Source organism: Macaca mulatta, chromosome 3 (assembly GCF_049350105.2).
Source record: "Macaca mulatta isolate MMU2019108-1 chromosome 3, T2T-MMU8v2.0, whole genome shotgun sequence".
NCBI lineage: Eukaryota > Metazoa > Chordata > Mammalia > Primates > Cercopithecidae > Macaca > Macaca mulatta.
In genome coordinates, this window is record NC_133408.1 from 129168929 (window position 1) to 129189196 (window position 20268).

Here is a 20268-nt window from a genome sequence, read left to right on the forward strand (position 1 = left end):
CTGTGTATCTGATATTACTCTGCTGCTTTACTTGCATAGATATAGTCTGAGTGTTTTTGGAGATAGGTGTTCCATTAGTAAAACCTGGGTACAGACAAAGGAAAGTTCTTTAACAATAGTAAATAAATGCTTATTATGCTTTTGTTGTAGATTCAGATAAAATAAACTTTTCATAGCTAATGATACCTGTATAATGGGTAGCAACAAGTGGTATTTCAAAGCCCCTGATTATTTATAATGCTACATAATCTGACAAATCAGATATGATTTTTTTTGTCATGCTTACTCTTATCATAGAGAAAGTGGAAGAGATTCATATTAAAAGATTTTTTTTGCGTTGAATCAAATCTGCAAGGAAATATACATATTTCAAACTCATCACACATATACAAAGAGAAACATCAAGATCCTTGAATAATCATTTTATTAACAAATACAAACTTGAAATGTTGGTGATAAAATATATCAATACTGAATAAAAATGTGTGTAAACAGTAATTCTACAACTGGGAAGATATCTCCATTTTGTTAATTTTGGTGACGTCTTCCCAACCATGTCTAATCTTCAGTATCTTCTTCCTCAAGCATGGCAGGAATAGTATGCTTTTAAATATCAGGACAACAACTGGAAGGAAAACAGCTATCATAAAAGTTGGAGGTGTATACCATACAAATTGTTTTATATCTATCCACTTATTCCAGGCAAAAATCAATGCGTGTATTGTGGCCAGTAGAAGGGAAACAATTCCTAGCTTGCTCTGCAAGAGAAAAACAAAATTGGTGAAGATTGGTTCAATAAGAGTTTATCCCATCCTACCTCATCTGGATATACTCTGTTGCTTGGAAATCCTTTATCTATGATTGTTTTCCTATCACATTTCTCAACAATGTCCATTCACATCTTTATACTCTTTTTGCCTGTCCTCCTCACCTTACTTTTGGGTAATTTCTTGTCTCCAGGCTATTTAAGTGAACAAAATTCACAGCCTTTCTTTGAAGGCAGGTGATCAAAAACTCTGTCTACTCTTTCTCCACCATTTTGTACATCCCCTTATGATATTTACTTTCTGTGCTTTGTCTCTTGTGTATTTGTCTTAATTCTGCTATCACAAGACACCTAAAATCAGGGACTGAGTCTTACTTACAACAGGATCCCTGCAGAATCAACACAATGATTTGCACATTTTGATGCTCAATTAAATATAGGTAGACTGACTGAAGATTATAGCAAAAATCAATTTGACTTCAGTGATCTTTATCAATTGTGAAGGCGACTAATGTGATTCACTCTGATTTTGATAAATGAATAATGAATTGAATGAACTTGGCCTATGTTTTTAAGAAATCAAATATTCTGATAACATGGAAATATATGAACAATTTTTTCAATGTCTGCACAAAATAGAGAGATCCAGAGATGTGATGAAACATTTCAGCTTGCATTGGGTTGCTTTGTCACTACGGAGATAAAGTTGCTTACAAATAGTTGTTCACCTATGTAATCTTAACAGTGTTCTGACAACAGCTCTTTTATATGACTTCTGACCTCTATTCACTTTACTGGAAATGTCATTAGCCTGCCAGAACAAATCTAACTCACAATTATTCAGGCGCATTCTTAAGTCCCAATGAATACCATCAAATAGCTAAGTTTATGTTTTCAGATATGAATCTCCAAGGTAACTTGTAGTGTAACCAGTTTTCAGATTTTAAGTGAAACATTTCTAGGTAACTAGTTGAAAAACACATGTCATTGGTTGAAAATTAATTTTACCAAATGTGTATTGTATACTTATTATGGGCTAGGTATTGTGCATATAGTAGAATAGGCTCAGTTGTCAAGATGCAGTCTTAAATTCCTAAGTAAGTCTAAAAAGCAGTGTTCATCATATGTGTAACAGGCAGAGCAATGTATGAAGAAAGCTATTTAATGAGGACCAGAGAAATCCAATGGCTATCAGGCTGAACCTATAAAATTAGGAAACTCTGTGAGAATGTGGTATCAACTCTAAGCCACACTGGAATCATTCAGATGGAGGCATACTTTCCAGCCTAATCAGATGCCTAATAAAGTGTTGGAGTATACGTGTGGACATGTAGAAGGGATAGTTAGTTGGGAATGTCTGACCTTGTGGAAATTTCCAAAGATGTCTACCCATAAAAGGTAACTGGCAGTGTTTATGACTGAATTAAATTTAGTCCTTTGAACCTTGTCACACAAGGATCCCCGAGTGAATTCTGGTGCATCACTGTTTTTATGGATAATCTACCACCAGAATATAAACTTCAGTAAATCTGAGATAGTTTTAAAATTCCAAGAATATTTATAAACTTCAAGTGAGTAAGCTATATAAAATGTAAGCTGGAAAAAGCAGCCATTGAAATGAGATACTAGAATGTCTTTGGTAGATAAAACTCTATTATTTCAAGGAGAGTTTTTGTTTCTGGAAAGTGCTAAGTTGTGTAACATAAAAGGCATTACTAAATTCAGGTGACAAGTAAAAGAATATTTTTATTTTTAAAGAACTAATAAACCATGCATATTGGATTCCTAAAATGTCACATTAGATGGGTAGCAAATTGTCTAACAAGTTTCAAATATTAGAATGAGCAGGCTGAGCGTGGTGGCTTACGACTGTCATCCCAGCACTTTGGGAGGCCGAGGTGGGAGGATCATTTGAGGTCAGGAGATCGAGACCAGCCTGGCCAACATGGGGAAACCCTGTCTCTACTAAAAATACAAAAATTAGCTGGGCATAGTGATGGGTGCCTGTAATCCCAGCTACTCAGGAGGCTGAGGCAGGAGAATCACCTGAACCCAGGAGGTGCAGGTTACAGGGAGCCGAGATCGTGCCACTGTATTCCAGCATGGGCAACAGAGCAAGACTTCATCTCAAAAAAAAAAAAAAAAAAAAAAAAGAATATTTTAATGCCTTTTATTTATGTCTAGGAAACATTTGTCCTAATTGAAGCAATAGGGAAAACAACAGGAGAGCACATTACTAATTGGAACAAGTACAAGATCTTTGCTATTGAAAAACATTTGTTATTTTTTATGGGATAAAGTCAACATATTCAATATCATAAGCACAAAAAGAAGATTCACCTCTTAGGGTTATTTTATATATTATTTACCTGAATATAGTGAAATTCTCTCCATGTCAAAGAGTCACTCACAGATGGAATTGATGTCACAGCCAACAGAGCCAGTATTGCCAGTCCCACAATCCCCAGAGACACATAAATCTCCATTCTCCAAACATCATGCTCAATCCAGGCATCTTCTTTATTTTGTTGGACCTACCAGAAGGTAAATAAAGAAAAAAGAAATGCAAACAACAGTTATTTCCTGAATATGAATCTCCTTCTATACTCTTCTCTGTGTCTACTATGAAGCCCTGATAACAGGTCTCTACAAATTTATGACTTTTTCTTTCTTTTTTTTTGCACTCCTCTAAGACAAATGACATAGGAGCTATCACTTTTTTTCTTGAATGCAATATTTCCATAATCTGTTAATTTTCTAATAATTATTTGACGGTTTACTTGAATAGAACTGCAATGTGCATGCATATGTGGTAAACAAGAAGAACAACAGTATTAAAAAGTAATCTTGTGAGGGTGGTAGAAGTTTGAAATGTGGCCTTGTCCATGAACAAAATGTTTCTTATGTTGCTAAAGTTGTACCTTATTTTCAGTTTAAAAAACATTTCTCAATATAAAACAGTCTGACAACCAAGCCCTAGTGAAATTATAATAAAAATTTTAAAATAGATGACTTTTCAACAGAGTTTCAACAGGGTTGGGGTATTGATATTACAATGAGAAATGATTAATTTGTTAGGTGACTTAGACTTTTTATTAGTAACAGTGTCAGCATTGTCATCTTACCTGTTGATATGCCCAGTTTAGCAACTTGTATCTGTAGGATCGCCTCATTGGGTAAGACAGACTATAAATTGCATGCAGTACAGCAAAAAAGAAACTGAGAAGCCCAAACTGCTTTCTTGTTAACATCCACTTATCCAACCAATGTGGAAACTTCTTATACTTGGTTCCATTATGAAGTTGGACAATTGCTGCTATCACACCTGGCAGGTAAACCAATGCCAAGAGAGTGATGGAAACCATTGGCAAGACTTTGTTGATGACCAGGATTGGAATTTTATAAAAATATTGTTGATGGGAAGTTGCTAAAGGGTGAATTACTTCCCTCAGAAGAGTGTAAAGAAAAGTCAGAGATGCTATAATAGCAGCTATTTTAATTGGCAAGTGCCATTGTGGAAAGAGTTCCTGTGTGTGCTGAAGTTCTGAAGGGCAGTCAAATTCATCAGCATGGGCTGTTTGGTGCAAATGCAAAAGCACAGGTCTTTTTAGCATGCTGGTCTCTCCTGTGTCCTTATGCTATAAAGGAAAGAAAATAAACATCTTAAAATTGAACAAAACAATGGGATCCCTTGAACTAATTACTTATTGCTCAATCATTGTGCTTCTCATTGAATAAGGGCATTCAGAATCTTGCTTTTGAACACTGGTTAGTTGAAGATAGCATAGTCTATGGAGCACTGAAAGACTTTTGTCTTTTGCACAAAAGAAATACATGCTTCAGATAGGTAAGACAGTTAACTTGAAAAATGAAATTATTTCATTTTATGCACACTGTTACTTTTATAAAGTATATGCTTATAATTTATTACTTTTCCCTATTAAAATTATTGATTAAATAAATAATTTCCACTAAGACTTACACTGAGATAATTTGGAAGAGTTTGGAACCAAAATTTTCTGCCACTTTTTCAGTCAAAAAATGTAGTAAGAAACACTTAATCCTGTGTTTAACCAAAAGTGAAAAAAGTGATTCTTATCCAAAAGTAGATTTATTTGGTTATACAGTGATTTGTCAATTTACTAGATGATCTCTTGGCAAGCTGCCATTGTATCTATGACAAAAATGCTTGCTTACAAAATTACTGTTAAATGGGCATTGATGACTTTTTTAAAACTTAGAACTATAGACTGTTAGAAAGAATTGGAAGGGACTTGGGGATGATCTGGTCCAAGGCTTGCATGGTATAGACAAACCAAGACCCCAGATTTTCAGTAACTTATTCAAGGTTATTCAGCTAAGTCCCTGAAAATCAGTGAAGGTACTATTTCTCTCACACATGCTACTCTGTCCTGCACAGTATCAGTGACAATAATACAAGTCCAGATATCAGCAGACTAGGGTGAAAAATCACTTTCATAACACTAGGAGATACAGAATGGCATCTCAATTATGTTTAAAGATGTAAATTTTTATTTATTATTGTTATTATTAATATTTTACCAAATAATCATCTTCTTCTAAATTTCTCCTAGGCTTCATTTTCCAAAGTTCTTCTTCGTTTGTGATGTCTTTTCTGCTTTCCATTAATTCTATAAAATAGTATGGCTTCAGTCACCTGTAAAAATAAAAATAATTACTTTCATGTCTATTCTACTTATGAAAATGTGAATGTTTGATGGAACAATATAAAAATTTACTTGCTTAAAGACTAGAGTGGCAGATAAAGTACAATAAAAATTCAAATAGTGACTGATTTATACATTTAACTTCATATTATAATCTGTAAGAGTTTCAAACCAATGCCCTCTTATCAATGGTACCTGCTCTTTTTTATCCACTTATTTGTTCCATGAATAACCCAGGTGCCTGTATGGATTACAAAGGATCAGATGTTGCCCTTTACTTTAGGAAGATTTAACTTCAGGTTTCCATCTGGAGGAAAGCCAACTCCTTTCAATGGCAAATATAATTAGGAATGCATTATATTGAGAGTAATAATGTCATCAATGGAGGTTGGAGGTAGCTGATGTAAGATTTATGTTTAACAGAATTTTGGGGTTGACACTGGAGTCTGAAACAGTATTTTCAGAGTACCACTTTTCCTTTGGAGTAAGAGGTTGGTCTTTGTTTGGAAGATGTGAAGATGTGAAGATGTGAATTGCTAGTATGTTTCCAGTGGAAGTGGTGAGTTGTGCTGCATTAATGATGTGCCCAGTCTTCTGGCCAACCCTGTGGAAAACAACTTTTCAAATTTCTCACTTGATAAAAGAATCTTTTCCTTAGCAAACTCACAGATCCTCATCCAGGATTGGTGTAACATTTTTTAGGGAAAGTAAACATATGTCACAGTATTATTCATTGTTTTTATTAGTTCTGAATTTGTTTCCAGAGGAATACATCTTCAATTTACACTTTATGAAATTCAATGAGAAAAACAGATTAGATATACAACAATTTGATTGACAGAAAACATTCCAAATGTTTCTGAATTTTAGAACACGTGTAGTACTGTTTTAGGTGGAAAGCTGTTTCCAGGAATAGTTTAAAATACAGTGATGTGTCACATAACATTTTGGTCAATGACTGTATATGTAACAGTGGTCCCATAAGATTATAATGGAGCAAAAAAATTCCTATTGCCTACTATTTACAATACTATACTTTTTATCATTATTGTGAAGTATACTCCTTCTACTTACAAAAAAAGAGCTAACTGTAAACAGCCCTAGGCAGTTCCTTCAGGTCTTCCAGAAGAAGGCATTGTTACCATAGAAGATGGCAGCTCACTGCCTGTTACTCCCCCTGAAGACCTTCCAGTGGGACAAAATGTAGAAGTGGAAGACAGTGATACTGATGATCCTGACCCCGGTAGGCCTAGGCTAATGTGTGTGTGTGTGTCTTAGTTTCAACAAAAAGTCTAAAAAGAAAAAAAAAAATTAGAAATAGAAAAAAAGCTTAAAGAATAAGTACATAAACAAAGAAAATATTTTGTATGGCTGTACAATGTGACTATGTTTTAAGCTAAGTGTTATTACAAAAGAGTAAAAAAAAGTTAATAAAGTAAAAAAGTTACAGTAAGCTAATTTATTATTAAAGAAAATAATTTTTCCATAAATGTAGGGTAGCCTAAGTGTACAGCATTTATAAAGTCTATAGTAGTGTACAGTAATGTCCCAGGCCTTCACATTCACTCACTACTCACTCACTGACTCTCCCAGAGCAACTTCCAGTTCTGCAAGTTCCATTAACAGTAAGTGTCCTGTACAAAATAAACAATTTTTTATCTTTTATACTATATATGTATGTTTACTATACCTTTTCTATGTTCAGATACACAAATACTTACCATTGTGTTTCAGCTGCCCACAGTACTTAGCACAGTAACACCCTATACAGATTAGTAGCCTAGAAACAATAGACTATACCATCTAGCCTAAGTAGGCAGGAGGCGGTATCAAGTACACTCTATGATGTTTCCTCAACAATGAAATCCTGCCTTACAATGAATTTCTCAGAATGTATCCTGTCATAAAGAGACATGACTGTTCTCAAAACATTCTCCAAGTTTGAAAGGTTTAACCATAACAAAGAATAAAGAGTTGCTTTTACATATGCCGGCATTTTCTTTGTTGAGGTACTCGTGGAATATTTTCCAGATATTATCTATTTCCAAATTACAGAACATTCATGATGAAGATATTTGTTGTTTTAGTTTGCCCACATTCCTTTCTGATTTAAAACATTTCCTCCATTTGGAGAAATGCCCGTCCCTCCCTCCAATATGATTTTGGGAGGTTGCACAAAATAGTAACGCCCATCCCCTGGTCACAGAAGTGGGTATATGAGTCAGGCCTGGGCAATCAGTTTCCTATTCTCCCACTGATTGGCTTAGGGATGGCACAGAATCCTACTTAAACCATGGTCATTCTGTGATATTTATATGTGGAAGTGGAAGAGAGAGATGAGATGTTTTTAACATTTTGTTAAGATAGGACAGTATGAGCCTGCCATGCTTTTTTCTCCATGCTCTAAGAAGGAAGATGTTTTCATTAGAAAAGAAGAAAGCCAACACGGAAGCAGAACAAGTGGAGGAAGACATAGAAGAGTCCTGCTGGCATATTTCAGTGTTTACAGTCCCTGAGACTAGATCCTGAATTTTTCAGTTAGACAGTCAACACATTCCCTTTTTTTGGTTGTTTAAGTTAGTGTGATTTGGGTGTTCACCACTGGCACGCAAAAGAATTCTGAGTAAAGCATATGCCAGTCATCAAGTATTTATGAACCCAACTCTGTGATCAACATTAAAGAGGAAAACAGAAATGACACTCATGCCTGCTCTGGAGGAAATGACACTCTGTCTCCTTAAGAAGCATTATTCCAAGTGATTTGGTGACTTAACCAAGTGTATCTGGCTGTTCTCGCACTGCGAGAAAGAAATACCCGAGACTGGGTAATGATGATAAAGAAAGGAGATTTAATTGGCTCATGGTTCCATAGGCCGTACAGGAAGCATGGCAACATCTGCTTCAGGGGAGGCCTCAGAGGTATTATATTCATGGCGGAAGGTGAAGTGGGAGCAGGCGTCTTACATTATCACAGCGGTCCCCAACCCTTTTGGCACCGGAGACTGGTTTCGTGGAAGATAATTCTTCCAAGTGGGGGAAGGGGGATAGGGTTTCGAGGTGAAACTGTTCTACCTCAGATCATCAGGCAATAGTTAGATTCTCGTAAGGAGCGCACAACCTAGATCCCTTGCATGTGCAGTTTGCAATAGGGTTCGTGCACTTAATGAGAATCTAATGCCACCGTTCATCTGACAGGAGGTGGAGCTCAGGCAGTAATGCTCGCTGGCCTGCTGCTCACCTCCTGCTGTGCAGCCCAGTTCCTAACAGGCCACTGATACCAGTCTACGGCCAGGGGGTTGGGCACCCCTGCACTAACGTGACACCACCACCAAGGGCGGGATGGTGTTAAACCATGAGAAACTGCTCCCATGGTCCAATCACCTCCCACCAGACCCCAGCTCCAGCACTGGGGGTTATATTTCAACATGAGATCTGAGAGGTCGACACAGCTCCAAACCATATCACCAACACAATAGTTTGTGGGGTCAGGGAGGGAGGTGCTAGGAATGGAAGTGTCACCTACTATAATCAAATGTAAGAAATAATTCACTATGTTTAGAAGATGTTTTAACTTTGAGAGTTGCAGGATGGTAACAAATTAATCTACATTTATTCAATATGAATTCATTAACTATATTGTGAACAACAATGTAAGGCAGGAGAAATACAAAGTTAAATGAGATAAAGCCTCTTCCGAAAAACCCTGAGGTCTAGAAGAGAAGGTAGGCATTTCAACAAGTAACTGCATGGTAGAGCGATGTATCCTAGAGGAGGATAAAGTTTTATAGGCAGATAGTGGCATGGGAAGGGAAGCAGAGGAAAAGGCTGAGGGCTGTCTTCTAGACCCAGTCCTGGGGTAGCTAGCAGGTTGGCAGTGTTTGCTGACTGCTGGCCACTGCAAACGGAGTCTGGGTGGAAAACCAGAGTGGCCCTGGAGAGTTACCCAGTCATTTGTCTGCATGGTAAGGAGACCACACTCAAGAGCAAAGCCAAGGAAAAGCCCATGACAGTGAGGGAGCTTGTTGACTGGGTGGTCCACAGTCAGTTCTATGCCCATAAACCAGGAAAATAAACTATGAGTCAAATAAATTTGTTAGTTTCCATCAGACATTAACCAAAATGTAATTTAAGTTCTACAGTAAAATCTTTTCATAAAAAGAAAAATAACGGAAAACCTAGTGTTAAAATGTTAGGAACTCCAGAAGTCGACCCAAAGTTCTCTTCCACCCCCTTTTAAAAAAGTGAAGCATATTTCTAAAGCGACTGCTGTTTTGCTGTACCAGGATGGCTGCCCTGGTGTTCCTAAATGTTGGCACAGACCAACTGACTCATGTTTATGTCCCACAGTTGAGAATATGAAGAAGCCCAATGACTAGAATACACTGTGGGTTGCATTGCATTTCCAACCTTTCATACTTTCAAGTGCACACTTGTTTTACATTTAACTAAGTGGAGTTTTTTTTTTTTTTTCCACTGCGCTGTTTTTCTTTTTAAGCATTGCTTTCTCTCTATGCTTAACATTCATGTTAAATGAATAACCTTTTATTACGTGTCAGGATGTGGAGGGAAATGTATTTTACAAAAGTAACAAAGTTAAGAAATTTGGAAGTGTACAAAAATTTGTCTACAAACTCCTTCCAGTGGATTTGACCAGAATTACATACTTAAAGCCTTGACTATTTTGGAGGGAACCTGAACCCCACCCAGATCCTAAAAGAGTAGGGCCAGTGTTCTAAGGACTAAAAATGAAAACTCTGTTACCAGGAAACCCGAAGACAAGAAGTAGCACGATTTTAAGTACTGTGCACCAATCATTCGTCAATGCCCAGCAAACTCTGGCGACTTTGCCACGTTAAAAAACTTGCCATCAAAATGCAACCTGAGCACAAACTTAATAATCTATCACAACCTTAAGCCCCTAGCGAAAAGGCTTCCTGTGAGTCCCTGGCTCCCCGCAACCCCCGGCCCGGCCACAACCCAGCTGGGCTGGAAGGCAGCGCGTCCCGGAGCCGCGCATAAGGGGAGAATTGAGCAACGCTCACCCAGGAGGGCCACCGTCCGGGTCCCGAGAAGGCGTGCGACCCACTACACCCCTCCCAAGACTGGAAGCCGGCGCCCAGCCTTGCAGGGACACGCGGGCAGACTCGAGGAGCAAGCGGCCAGTGAGAACGATTCAAGGGACTCACCCACTCCTCGCCGTAGCTTGACCGTGAGTCTCGGCTGCCGCTGCTGCCCGGAGGTGCCGGCCCCACGCGGCGCCTAAGCCTCCAGAGCGCGGAGCCTCCACGCCTGCTGCAGGCCCCGCCTCCTTGTCAGTTGAGCGTCCAGCGCCACCTGCTGGCGCCCGGCGTCCTCAGGGTTCGGGACCGTCCTGGAGGCTAAGACTCCCCAAGTCGCACTCCGACCTCTCCGTTTCCTCTCAAACGCCCTGTGCCCTGCCCTTGAGGTCTGTTCCGCGCCCTCCAACCCTTCGCCTTTTGTTTGATCTCCACTAAGGAACGTTGTGCATTTCTCTAGAGCAGTGGTTCTCAAACTTTAGCGTGTATAAGAATTTACCCGGGGGCTTATTAAAACACCGAATGTTGGGCTGTCCACCCACAGTTTCCGGTTCAGTATGTCTGGGATGGGGCCTGAGACTCTCATTTCCAACAAGTTCACATGAGATATGGAAGCATTCCCAGATCACACTTTGAGATAGACCGTTTAGAGCTTACAAACCCTTCCCACACGTTAGCTTATTTATTTTTATTTTATTTTATTTTTTGAAACGGAGTCTCAGTCTGTCGCCCAGACTGGAGTGCAGTGGCGCGATCTCGGCTCACTGCAACCTCCGGACCCGGGTTCAAGCGATTCTCCTGCCTCAGCCTCCCGAGTAGCTGGGATTACAGGCGCCTGCCACCTCGCCCGTCTAATTTTTGTATTTTTAGTAGAGACGGGGTTTCACCATCTTGGCCAGGCTGGTCCTGAACTCCTGACCTCGTGATCCACCCGCCTCGGCCTCCCAAAGTGCTGGGATTACAGGCGTGAGCCACCAAGCCCAGCCTGCTTATTTAAAACCTAACAGCCCGTCCTGAAATGGCTGTGACTGACAGTTTGAGGAATCCGAAGCTGATTTTCTGAGAGTGCCTTGCTCCCTAAATTGTTCAAATTGTGTACCTTTAATAGCACAAACCCTGCTCCCCAGCTGGAAAAAAACCTTAAACCCCACGTTTACTCTGTCCCTCCCTTCCTTGCCTCAACTTTTAAGTGCAGCTTCCCATATCCTAGCTCAACAAAGTATTCCAAACCTAAAGTAAAGTTAACTGTTAATATTCCAAAGTTTTGGAAAAAGACAACTTGAGCAGGGGATTTACTTCTCTCCGTTGGAACCAGCCTCAGGGTAGTGTCTGAGACATGAATTGCAAAATTCCGGGGATTTGGTATACAACATTCTCAGGACTAAGCTGAGTAGAAAACGCAAAGGAAAATAAACGCTCAACCACATTTTCCATGATTGTTTTTTATTCAACTGCTAGGGCACCGAAGACTGTTCATGTTTTGATAGAAGTATTTTCTGTAGTCACTGACTTTCCATGGATTATTTTAAAACCCTTTGAAGATTAAATTACCGTGGACTGACCCCTTGTGGTGGAAATAGAATCTTACACCTGTTGTTTCTAGTGAAACTAGAAAATAATTTAAGTTTTAGAAAAAAAATCTGTGTAATCTTTGTATATGTAGCACAGACTACAAAGAATTAAGACTTTTTAACTGTGTCTAAGCATTGTTGAGTTTTAAAAGTGATCATGGGTCTTAAATGGTCAGACAAAACGATATGCTTTCATTGTTTAACATTTGGTAGAACAAAGGTCATTCTCTTTTTCACAATCTATTTTCCGTATGAAAAGGGAAAAGAGTTATTGTGTTAACATAATAATATATGTTGATATTAATATGGTTATAAAGCAAGCTGCACTTAAAACTGCTTTTCCTTTTCTAATTAAAACATTTAAGATCAAACCCCAAATATTTTTTTTTTATAATTAGACTTTAGCAATTTTATTTCTGCACTTCTTATAAAAGTATTTTTTTTTGTCCAATATTTTAGTGTGGAGAATAAATACAGTATGTTCCAAAGTAAAATGATTAAAAGTGTAAGATAATTTACCAATTAGTTTGTAGATGTTATAAAAGCAACACAATATTCGATTAAGAAAAAAATGTTACTAAAAAGCTTTTATTGAGTTGCCAGGAGTTAGTATCATAGATGAACTATCTGCAATTTTTGCATACAAATAACCTGTAATTTGAGGTATGAGATAAAGAAAAATAATGTTTGTTGGGGGGCGGGTAATACAATGCCAGAGCATCTCAGAATGCTGAGTCAGCCTGTTTAGCACATACTTCTAAAAACAAGTGTGGCTTGTGGAAAGCCACATTATGCTATTACAAATGTTGAAAGGCAAGTTGCTAGTTTTGCTGTGACTCTAAACAACTAGAGGATTTCAAATGGGATTCAACCATGAGTTACAAATAAATTTGGATCTTTCAGAATATTCTGTAATAAACTTAAACTATAGTGAGAGTGCGTATTAACAAATTGGACCTCGGTGTTATTTGAGGTCAAATACTAAATTGGTGACTTCATAGTAACATGCTGTGGAGAACATATAATTTAGAATCTATGAGTATTTTTGTCTGACAAATAAGCAACCTAATCTTAGAACCTGATGAGACGACCATTTTAAAAGTAAATGAAATACTACGGTGTGAGAGATAAAATAAAATAAATCATACTACTAAAGAGAATCACAATGAGAAATAGACAGTAAATTTTAAGTGAATGACAAGAATTATGTTAAGCTTTTTCCTTTGGAAATCAAACTAACTCCTGAGGGGACAGCGATTCAAATAATGACCAACGCTATTTCCAAGTCTGCCTCTTATGAAAGAAGAATGGTCAGACTTTTATTTGAAACGACAGTAAAAATTACCTAGAGTTCAAGGAGAAATATTTTGTCAAAATAATTGTTTTAAGACAGACATGATAAAGCTTCACTGACCAAAATTTCTGATTCTGTTAACCTCCTGTGATACATTCTTTTTACTAGTTCAAGATCTACTGTAATCTTCAAAGTATGTGGTCAGTTTGTCCCTAGTGTCTGCATTTAAAAGTGGTTGGGGGTAGAGGGAAGGTCTGCTCTTGGGACTGGAGGTTTTAACTATTCTTCTGAATTCTTTCTCCCAAACTCCAAGTCCCTTGTTGCTCTTTCACCAAGACAGGCAACAGTAAACATATTTTCAGGTAGGTTGTAAGAGTAGGCGCTTCATTTCAAAGCTCACAGATCTCTGCCTGAGTACTGCTCAATGATGTTCAAAATGCTGTGATATATTCTATTGGCTTTAAATATGTAGTGATCTATGAAAAGACTAAAGTTCCTGGCAATGGTACCATATTAAGCCTTATCAGTTATTTACATCCTACTGTAAAGAATGTTTCAGCTTTTTCTGAAAGTACGTTCTGGCATGGAGAAAGAAATATCAGGATATCGAACACTTATACTACAAGGTTATGAAGGGGTTGTACCTTAGAGAAAAAAGAAGGGTTAGGACCACAAGGACAAATTTTACCACCTTTATAATATTACTTATTCTAGGCAACTTCTCCCTGCCCCACATGTCCATATCAAACATTCCATGATAGTGAAATCAACTATCTTTAAACCTCTCTATCTTGGTTCTCTTTGTTATAGTAGCTTAGCTCATACACTACCTTGTTTGATCTAATATTATAGCACTTTTCAGAGTCTATCCATATTAGAGATTTTTATATGTGTTTATATTTCCCTCATTAAATTGTGAGCTCTAAAAGAGCAGAGACTTTGCCATTTTTATCTTTGCATCTCTTGTAAATTAGAGGTTGATGGAAGAGACTCAAAGTAAATGCTTGTGGAATGTAAGTTTAGCCCTAGGCTCCAGTGAAGTCATATAAAGCACATGGATATGGAACCCATGAATGTCTAGGCATCACTTAGATCAAAGCTATGGGCACACATCCATTTGTTTTATGTTTTATAGGGAACATTTTCTTATCTACTGTAGTCCACATCCTCCTCCTCCTTGCTTTCTGTTACAGGAACATGTGGGTCCAGGGATGCCACTGTCACAGGAACTACAGGTCTTGGATATCTTGAGTAGTAGGAGATAGGGAGCTGGAGAATATTCGACAGGGAAGGTGGTCCAATGGATAGGTGAAGAATGCTGATTTGTAGCGTTGGAGCTAAAATTATTTATTTATTTATTTATTTTTAGAGACAGGGTCTCACTGTGTTGCCCAGGCTGGAGTGCAGTGGTGTGATCATAGCTCATTGCAGCTTCAAACACCTGGACTCAAGCTGTTGTTCTGCCTTAGCCTTGCAAGTAGCCAGGACTACAGGTGTACATCACCTTCCTTGGCTACTTTTTAAATGTTTTGTAGAGACAGGGTCTTGCTATATTGCCCAGGCTGGTCTTGAACTCTTGGCCTCAAATGATCCTCTTGCCTTAGACTCCCAAAGTGCTGAGATTACAGGCATGAGCCATCATGACTGGCTTGACCTAACATTTTTAGTAATGGGTTCTGCCTTAGGAGTCACAACATGTTTACTTTTTCCCAGATTTGAGCTTCCAGAAGAAAGGATGAAAGGAGGGATACTGTCACTTATGAAAATACTACTCTTTCCTAAGACTGTGTTATGTGGCTTTCTATATTACCTCATTTAATTCTCCCAATATCCCTTCTGTAGAGTTATTATCCTCAGTTTATAGGTGAACGTTAGCTTGGAACATTTAAGTAACTTGATCAAAGTGTTTAGAGGTCAAGCTGAGACTTCAGTCAAAGTCCCTTTGACTTCAGTGCTCTTTCCACTGTACTGGACTACCTCTGCGACCACATATAGTCAATCAAAATTTCCTCAGGCTACACAAAGTTGGGAGGATTCAGGGAGGTAACAGTTAACAGGAATTATCTTATGATACATTCAGTTTTTCTTTCGTATCAGTTAGGGTGTGGGCTAAGCTACTGCAACAAAGAGTACCAAAATAATGTAGAGTGATTCTAAGAAGATGGTTTCACCATCATGTAACAGTACTGCAGTGAGTATTCCAATTTAGTAGAGTTAGTCTGCTCTATGAGGTCATTCAGGGATTCCCAGATTGTTCCATCTTGTTGCTCTGCTGTCTCCAAGTGCACTGATCTTGGCACTGTGATTGAAATTGTGGCATGGGTACAACTGTGATCTAGATTGCAAGAAAGGAATAAGTATGAGACCAAGACAAGTTATTTTATTAAAATAATTAAGATAGAAACTGTCCAATTGCTTCCTCTCATTTTCCATTGATAATTTACTTATATGGCAAGATAGGCACGGAAAGTAGTCTCTCACCAGGTGGCCAGTTTTTAAGGTCCACCACTATGGAAGCAGGGATAGCAAATTTTGATGAACAACTGGAAGCCTCTACTACATTTTAACCTACAATTCTGATCTCTATGTTCGTACTAGATTGGGCGCTTTGATTTCTTTCTTTGTTAGGTTGAATGGTTTCTTTATTCTGGAGTCCTTCTGAGGATTCAGGGGGTAAACTTGTTAGTCAGCAGTGTGTCTTACAGTGGAGACCTCTTATGTGTCCTGACCACCAACATTCTCGTGTAGAGGTTTTCTCACATGGCCTTCCTGTTGGCCCTCCATTTATGCCTGGACATGGGGAATGTTCAGTGGGAGCACTGCTTGGTTCCACCATCTGTGGAACCTTGGTTCCTTCCTATCTTATATGGTTTAGCTCTGTCCCCACCCAAATCTCATCTTGTATTGTATCTCCCATAATTCTCATGTGTTGTGGGAGGGGCCCAGTGGGAAATAATTGAATCATGGGGATGATTTCCCCCATACTGTTCTTGTGGTGGTGAATAAGTGTCATGAGAGCTGATGGTTTTATAAGGGGAAACCCCTGTTGTTTGGTCCTCTTTCTCTTTTTTTGCTGCCATGTAGACATGCTTTTTGCCTTCTGCCATGATTGTGAGGTCTCCTCAGCCACATGGAACTTTGAGTCCATTAAACCCCTTTTTCTTTATAAATTACCTAGTCTTGGGTATGTCTTTATTATCAGTGTGAAAATGGACTAATACGGTAAATTGGTACTGGTAGAGTGGGGTGTTGCTGTAAAGATACCTGAAAATGTGGAAGCGACTTTGGAACTGGGTAACAGGCAGAAGTTGAAACAGTTTGGAGGGCTCAGAAGAAGACAGAAAAATGTGGGAAAGTATGGAACTTCCTAGAGACTTGTTGAATGGCTTTGACCAAAATGCTGATAATGATATGGACAATAAAATCCAGGCTAAAGTGGTCCCAGATGGAGATGAGAAACTTGTTGGGAACTAGAGTAAAGGTGACTTTTGCTATGTTTTAGTGAAGAGGCTGGTGACATTTTGCCCCTGCCCTAGAGATTTGTGGAACCTTGAACTTGAGAGAGATGATTTCAGGTACCTGGAGGAAGAAATTTCTAAGCAGCAAAACATTCAAGAGATGACTTGGGTGCTGTTAAAAGCATTTAGTTTTAAAAGGGAAACAGAGCATAAAAGTTTGGAAAATTTGTAGCCTGGCTATGGAATAGAAAAGCAAAACCCATTTTCTGAGGAGAAATTCAAGCCTGCTGCAGAAATTTGCATAAGTAACAAGGAGCCAAATGTTAATTGCCAAGACAATGGGGAAAATGTCTCCAGGGCATGTCAGAGACCTTTGTGGCAGTCCCTCCCAGCACAGGCCTAGGAGGAAGGTTTGGTTTCCTGGCCCAGGACCAGGGACCTCTGCTGTGCGAAGCCTAGGGACTTGGTGCCCTGCATCCCAGATGCTTTAGTCATGGTTAGGAGGTCCCAGGGTGTGGCTCCAGCCATGGCTTCAGAGGGTGCAAGCCCCAAGCCTTGGCAGCTTCTACATGGTGTTGAACCTGTGTTTCCACAGAAGTCAAAAATTAAGGTTTGGGAACCTCTACCTAGACTTCAGAAGATGCATGGAAATGCCTGGATGTCCAGGCAGAAGTTTGCTGCAGGGGCAGGTCCCTCATGAGAACCTCTGCTAGGGCAGTGCAGAAGGGAATTGTGGAGTTGGAGACCCCATACAGAGTCCCCACTGGGGCACTGCCTAGTGGAGCTGTTAGTAGCATGCCACTGTCCTCCAGACCTCAGAATGGTAGACCCACTGACAGCTTGCGCTTTGTGCCTGGAAAAGGCACAGACACTCAATGCCTGCCTGTGAAAGCAGCCAGGTGGAAGGCTGTACCCTGCAAAGCCACAGGGGTGGAACTTCCCAAGACCATGGGAACACAACTCTTGCATCAGTGTGACTTGGATGTGAGACGTGGAGTCACAGGAGATCATTTTGGAGCTTTAAGATTTGACCGCCGTGCTGGATTTTGAACTTGCACCGGGCCTTTAGTCCCTTCATTTTGGCCAATGTCTCCCATTTAGAATGGGTGTATTTATCCAATGCCTGTACCCCCATTGTATCTAGAAAGTAATTAACTTGCTTTTGATTTTACGGGCTTATAGGTGGAAGGGACTTGCCTTCTCTCAAGTGAGACTTTGGACTGTGAACTTTTGAGTTAATGCTGAAATGACTTAAAACTTTGGGGACTGTTTGGAAGACATGATTGGTTTTGAAATGTGAGGACGTGAGATTTGGGAGGGGCCAGGGGCAGAATGATATGGTTTGGTTCTGTGTCCCCACCCGAATCTCATCTTGAATTGTAGCTCCCATAATTCTCACATTTTGTGGGAGGGACCTGGTGGGAGATAATTGAATCATGGGGGCAGTTTCCCCCATGCTGTTCTCATGGTAGTGAATAAGTCTCATGAGATCTGATGGTTTTATAACAGGAAATCCTGTTGCTTGGTCCTCTTTCTCTCTTCTCTGCCGCCATGTAAGATGTGCCTTTTGACTTCTGCCATGATTGTGAGGCCTCTCCAGCCATATGGTACTGTGAGCCCACTAAATCTCTTTTTTAAAAATAAATTACCCAGTCTCAAGTATATCTTTATCAGCAGTGTGAAAACATACTAAAACACTATCATAAAATCTGTTCTTCTTTTTATTTATAGAGAAATAAGCAGGTGCCATAATTGAAAACCAATACTAGGGGCATTAAGAAGACAAATCTATTATATATTTGTTTTCTCTTATTTTAAGCCAATTACCCATAATAATCATCTTCTTTTGGCATCTATTCTGCTCTAGGTGGTGCCTACCCATTTCTGTCATTTCTGACTAATCAGGGTGATTATATTCCCAAGAGTGAGACATCTGTGTGCAGCAATCTAGAACCATGCCAGAGCAGCTTTTCCAGTTTCTCACAGGACCTTGGATTTCTGTCCTTCTGGCCACCCGAAGCAGGTTTTATCTTTTCTTAGCACAGAAAATACCTAAGCCCTCATGCATATTCGATCTATTCATAAAAATTTATTAAGTGCATTGTATATATACAATATTGTGCTAAATCCTGTTAGATAAGTCCAACTTAAACAGTTACTTAAAAGACTTCTGCAAAGAAATTTCAGTTTGAAGATAAGTATCCATAATGAAAACATAAGCAAACAAAAGGTGGCGGAGTTGGCATTTTTCTTATCCAAGTTTAATCTCTTTATCAGCTTCATTACAAAGTAATTTTCTGGAAGCCATCCAGAAAACTATCTGAAATGTGGATTTATGTACAGCATAGTTAATGTTAATGACAAGTAGTCTTATCATGGGGTATTAGCTAATGAGAGAGAAAGAGAAAAGAGAGAGAAAGAGAGAGAATACATATGTGTGTATATGTATCTAGCTATAAATATATTGGGAATGCATACATGGATAGGGGGTGTGACCAAAAGTTAGAGAGATCTTTGTTGTAGGGAAAAGGGGAATGTGGAAAGGTTCAGTAAAAGAATCAGGAGACTGAGATAATTTTTCTTCTGCACCCTACTTACCTTGTACTCAGCCTTCTCTGTTAGAATGAAAACTAAGAGGGACAGGAATGACTACCTTCCATTTGGCTCCTCAGGCTTAATATGAAGTATGGTATGTAGTGAGTAGTTGATAAATAATTATTGAGTGAAGGGTACCTCGGGGAGAATTCCAAGGAGAAACAAGTGGTCCACAGTTTCAAGAGCTATAAAAAGGCAAAAATAAGATAGGACATAAAAAAAGAGTCTGCTGGGCTCATCATTTCAGAGGACTCTGCTAACTGTATGAGAACAGTCTTTGAGGGTGGAAACCAGATAGCAGTGCATCAAGGAAGAACTGGGGAAAGAAAGAGTGAAGACAAAGACTGTAGCTTCCAATAAGGTTGCATTAAAAAAAAAAGGAGAGAGCTGGGGAAGCGGCTGGAGAATGGTCTTTTGAGGGTAAGAGACATTAGATTCTTCCTATAGACAGAGAGAAAGAGAACAACATAAAAAAGAGATTGAAGATACATGAAAAAGAGAGAACAATCCAGAAAATAGTGGAAAGATTATCTTTCAACAGAAGCAGAGACGCCTTTTTCTCAGGAATTAGAAGAAAGAAGATAAATATGAGTTGAAACGTTCACAACTTTGTGGGGAGAGGTGAAGGTTAGTAAGTGAGCTCATGACTGATGGTAGTCAAGAGCAGTTGAAGGGGATGGAGTGTATGGACTTTGGAACTGCAAAAATTGAGGACTTGTTCTCTGCCTTCCACATTTATTTGGGTGAAATGAAGAGACAAGCTATGCAAATAATTGGGTTTACTGGGAAAATTTCATAATCACTGAGAAGGAAGTGGTGGGTAATAAGATAAGAGCTAA

The 20268-nt window shown here is 39.0% G+C and overlaps 1 protein-coding gene across 3 annotated transcripts; it reads right to left on the reverse strand.

Moving 5' to 3' along the window:
• Positions 1–407: 407 nt before the first annotated feature.
• Positions 408–10996, reverse strand: STEAP1 (STEAP family member 1). 3 transcript variants are annotated; one of them, XM_028846095.2, is made up of 6 exons: positions 10641–10996; positions 7032–7088; positions 5330–5444; positions 3892–4404; positions 3136–3300; positions 408–758 (listed from the first exon to the last, which is right to left on the reverse strand). In XM_028846095.2, exons 3-6 carry the CDS (start codon positions 5411–5413, stop codon positions 501–503), a joined length of 1020 nt encoding a protein of 339 aa, XP_028701928.1. In that variant the 5' UTR covers positions 5414–5444; positions 7032–7088; positions 10641–10996; the 3' UTR covers positions 408–500. The 3 variants fall into 3 exon arrangements, with proteins under 3 accessions (XP_028701928.1, XP_014989631.1, XP_028701929.1); XM_015134145.2 differs by lacking the exon at positions 7032–7088 and having other exon boundaries at positions 10641–10768; XM_028846096.2 differs by lacking the exons at positions 7032–7088; positions 10641–10996 and adding an exon at positions 10497–10633.
• Positions 10997–20268: the final 9272 nt, after the last annotated feature.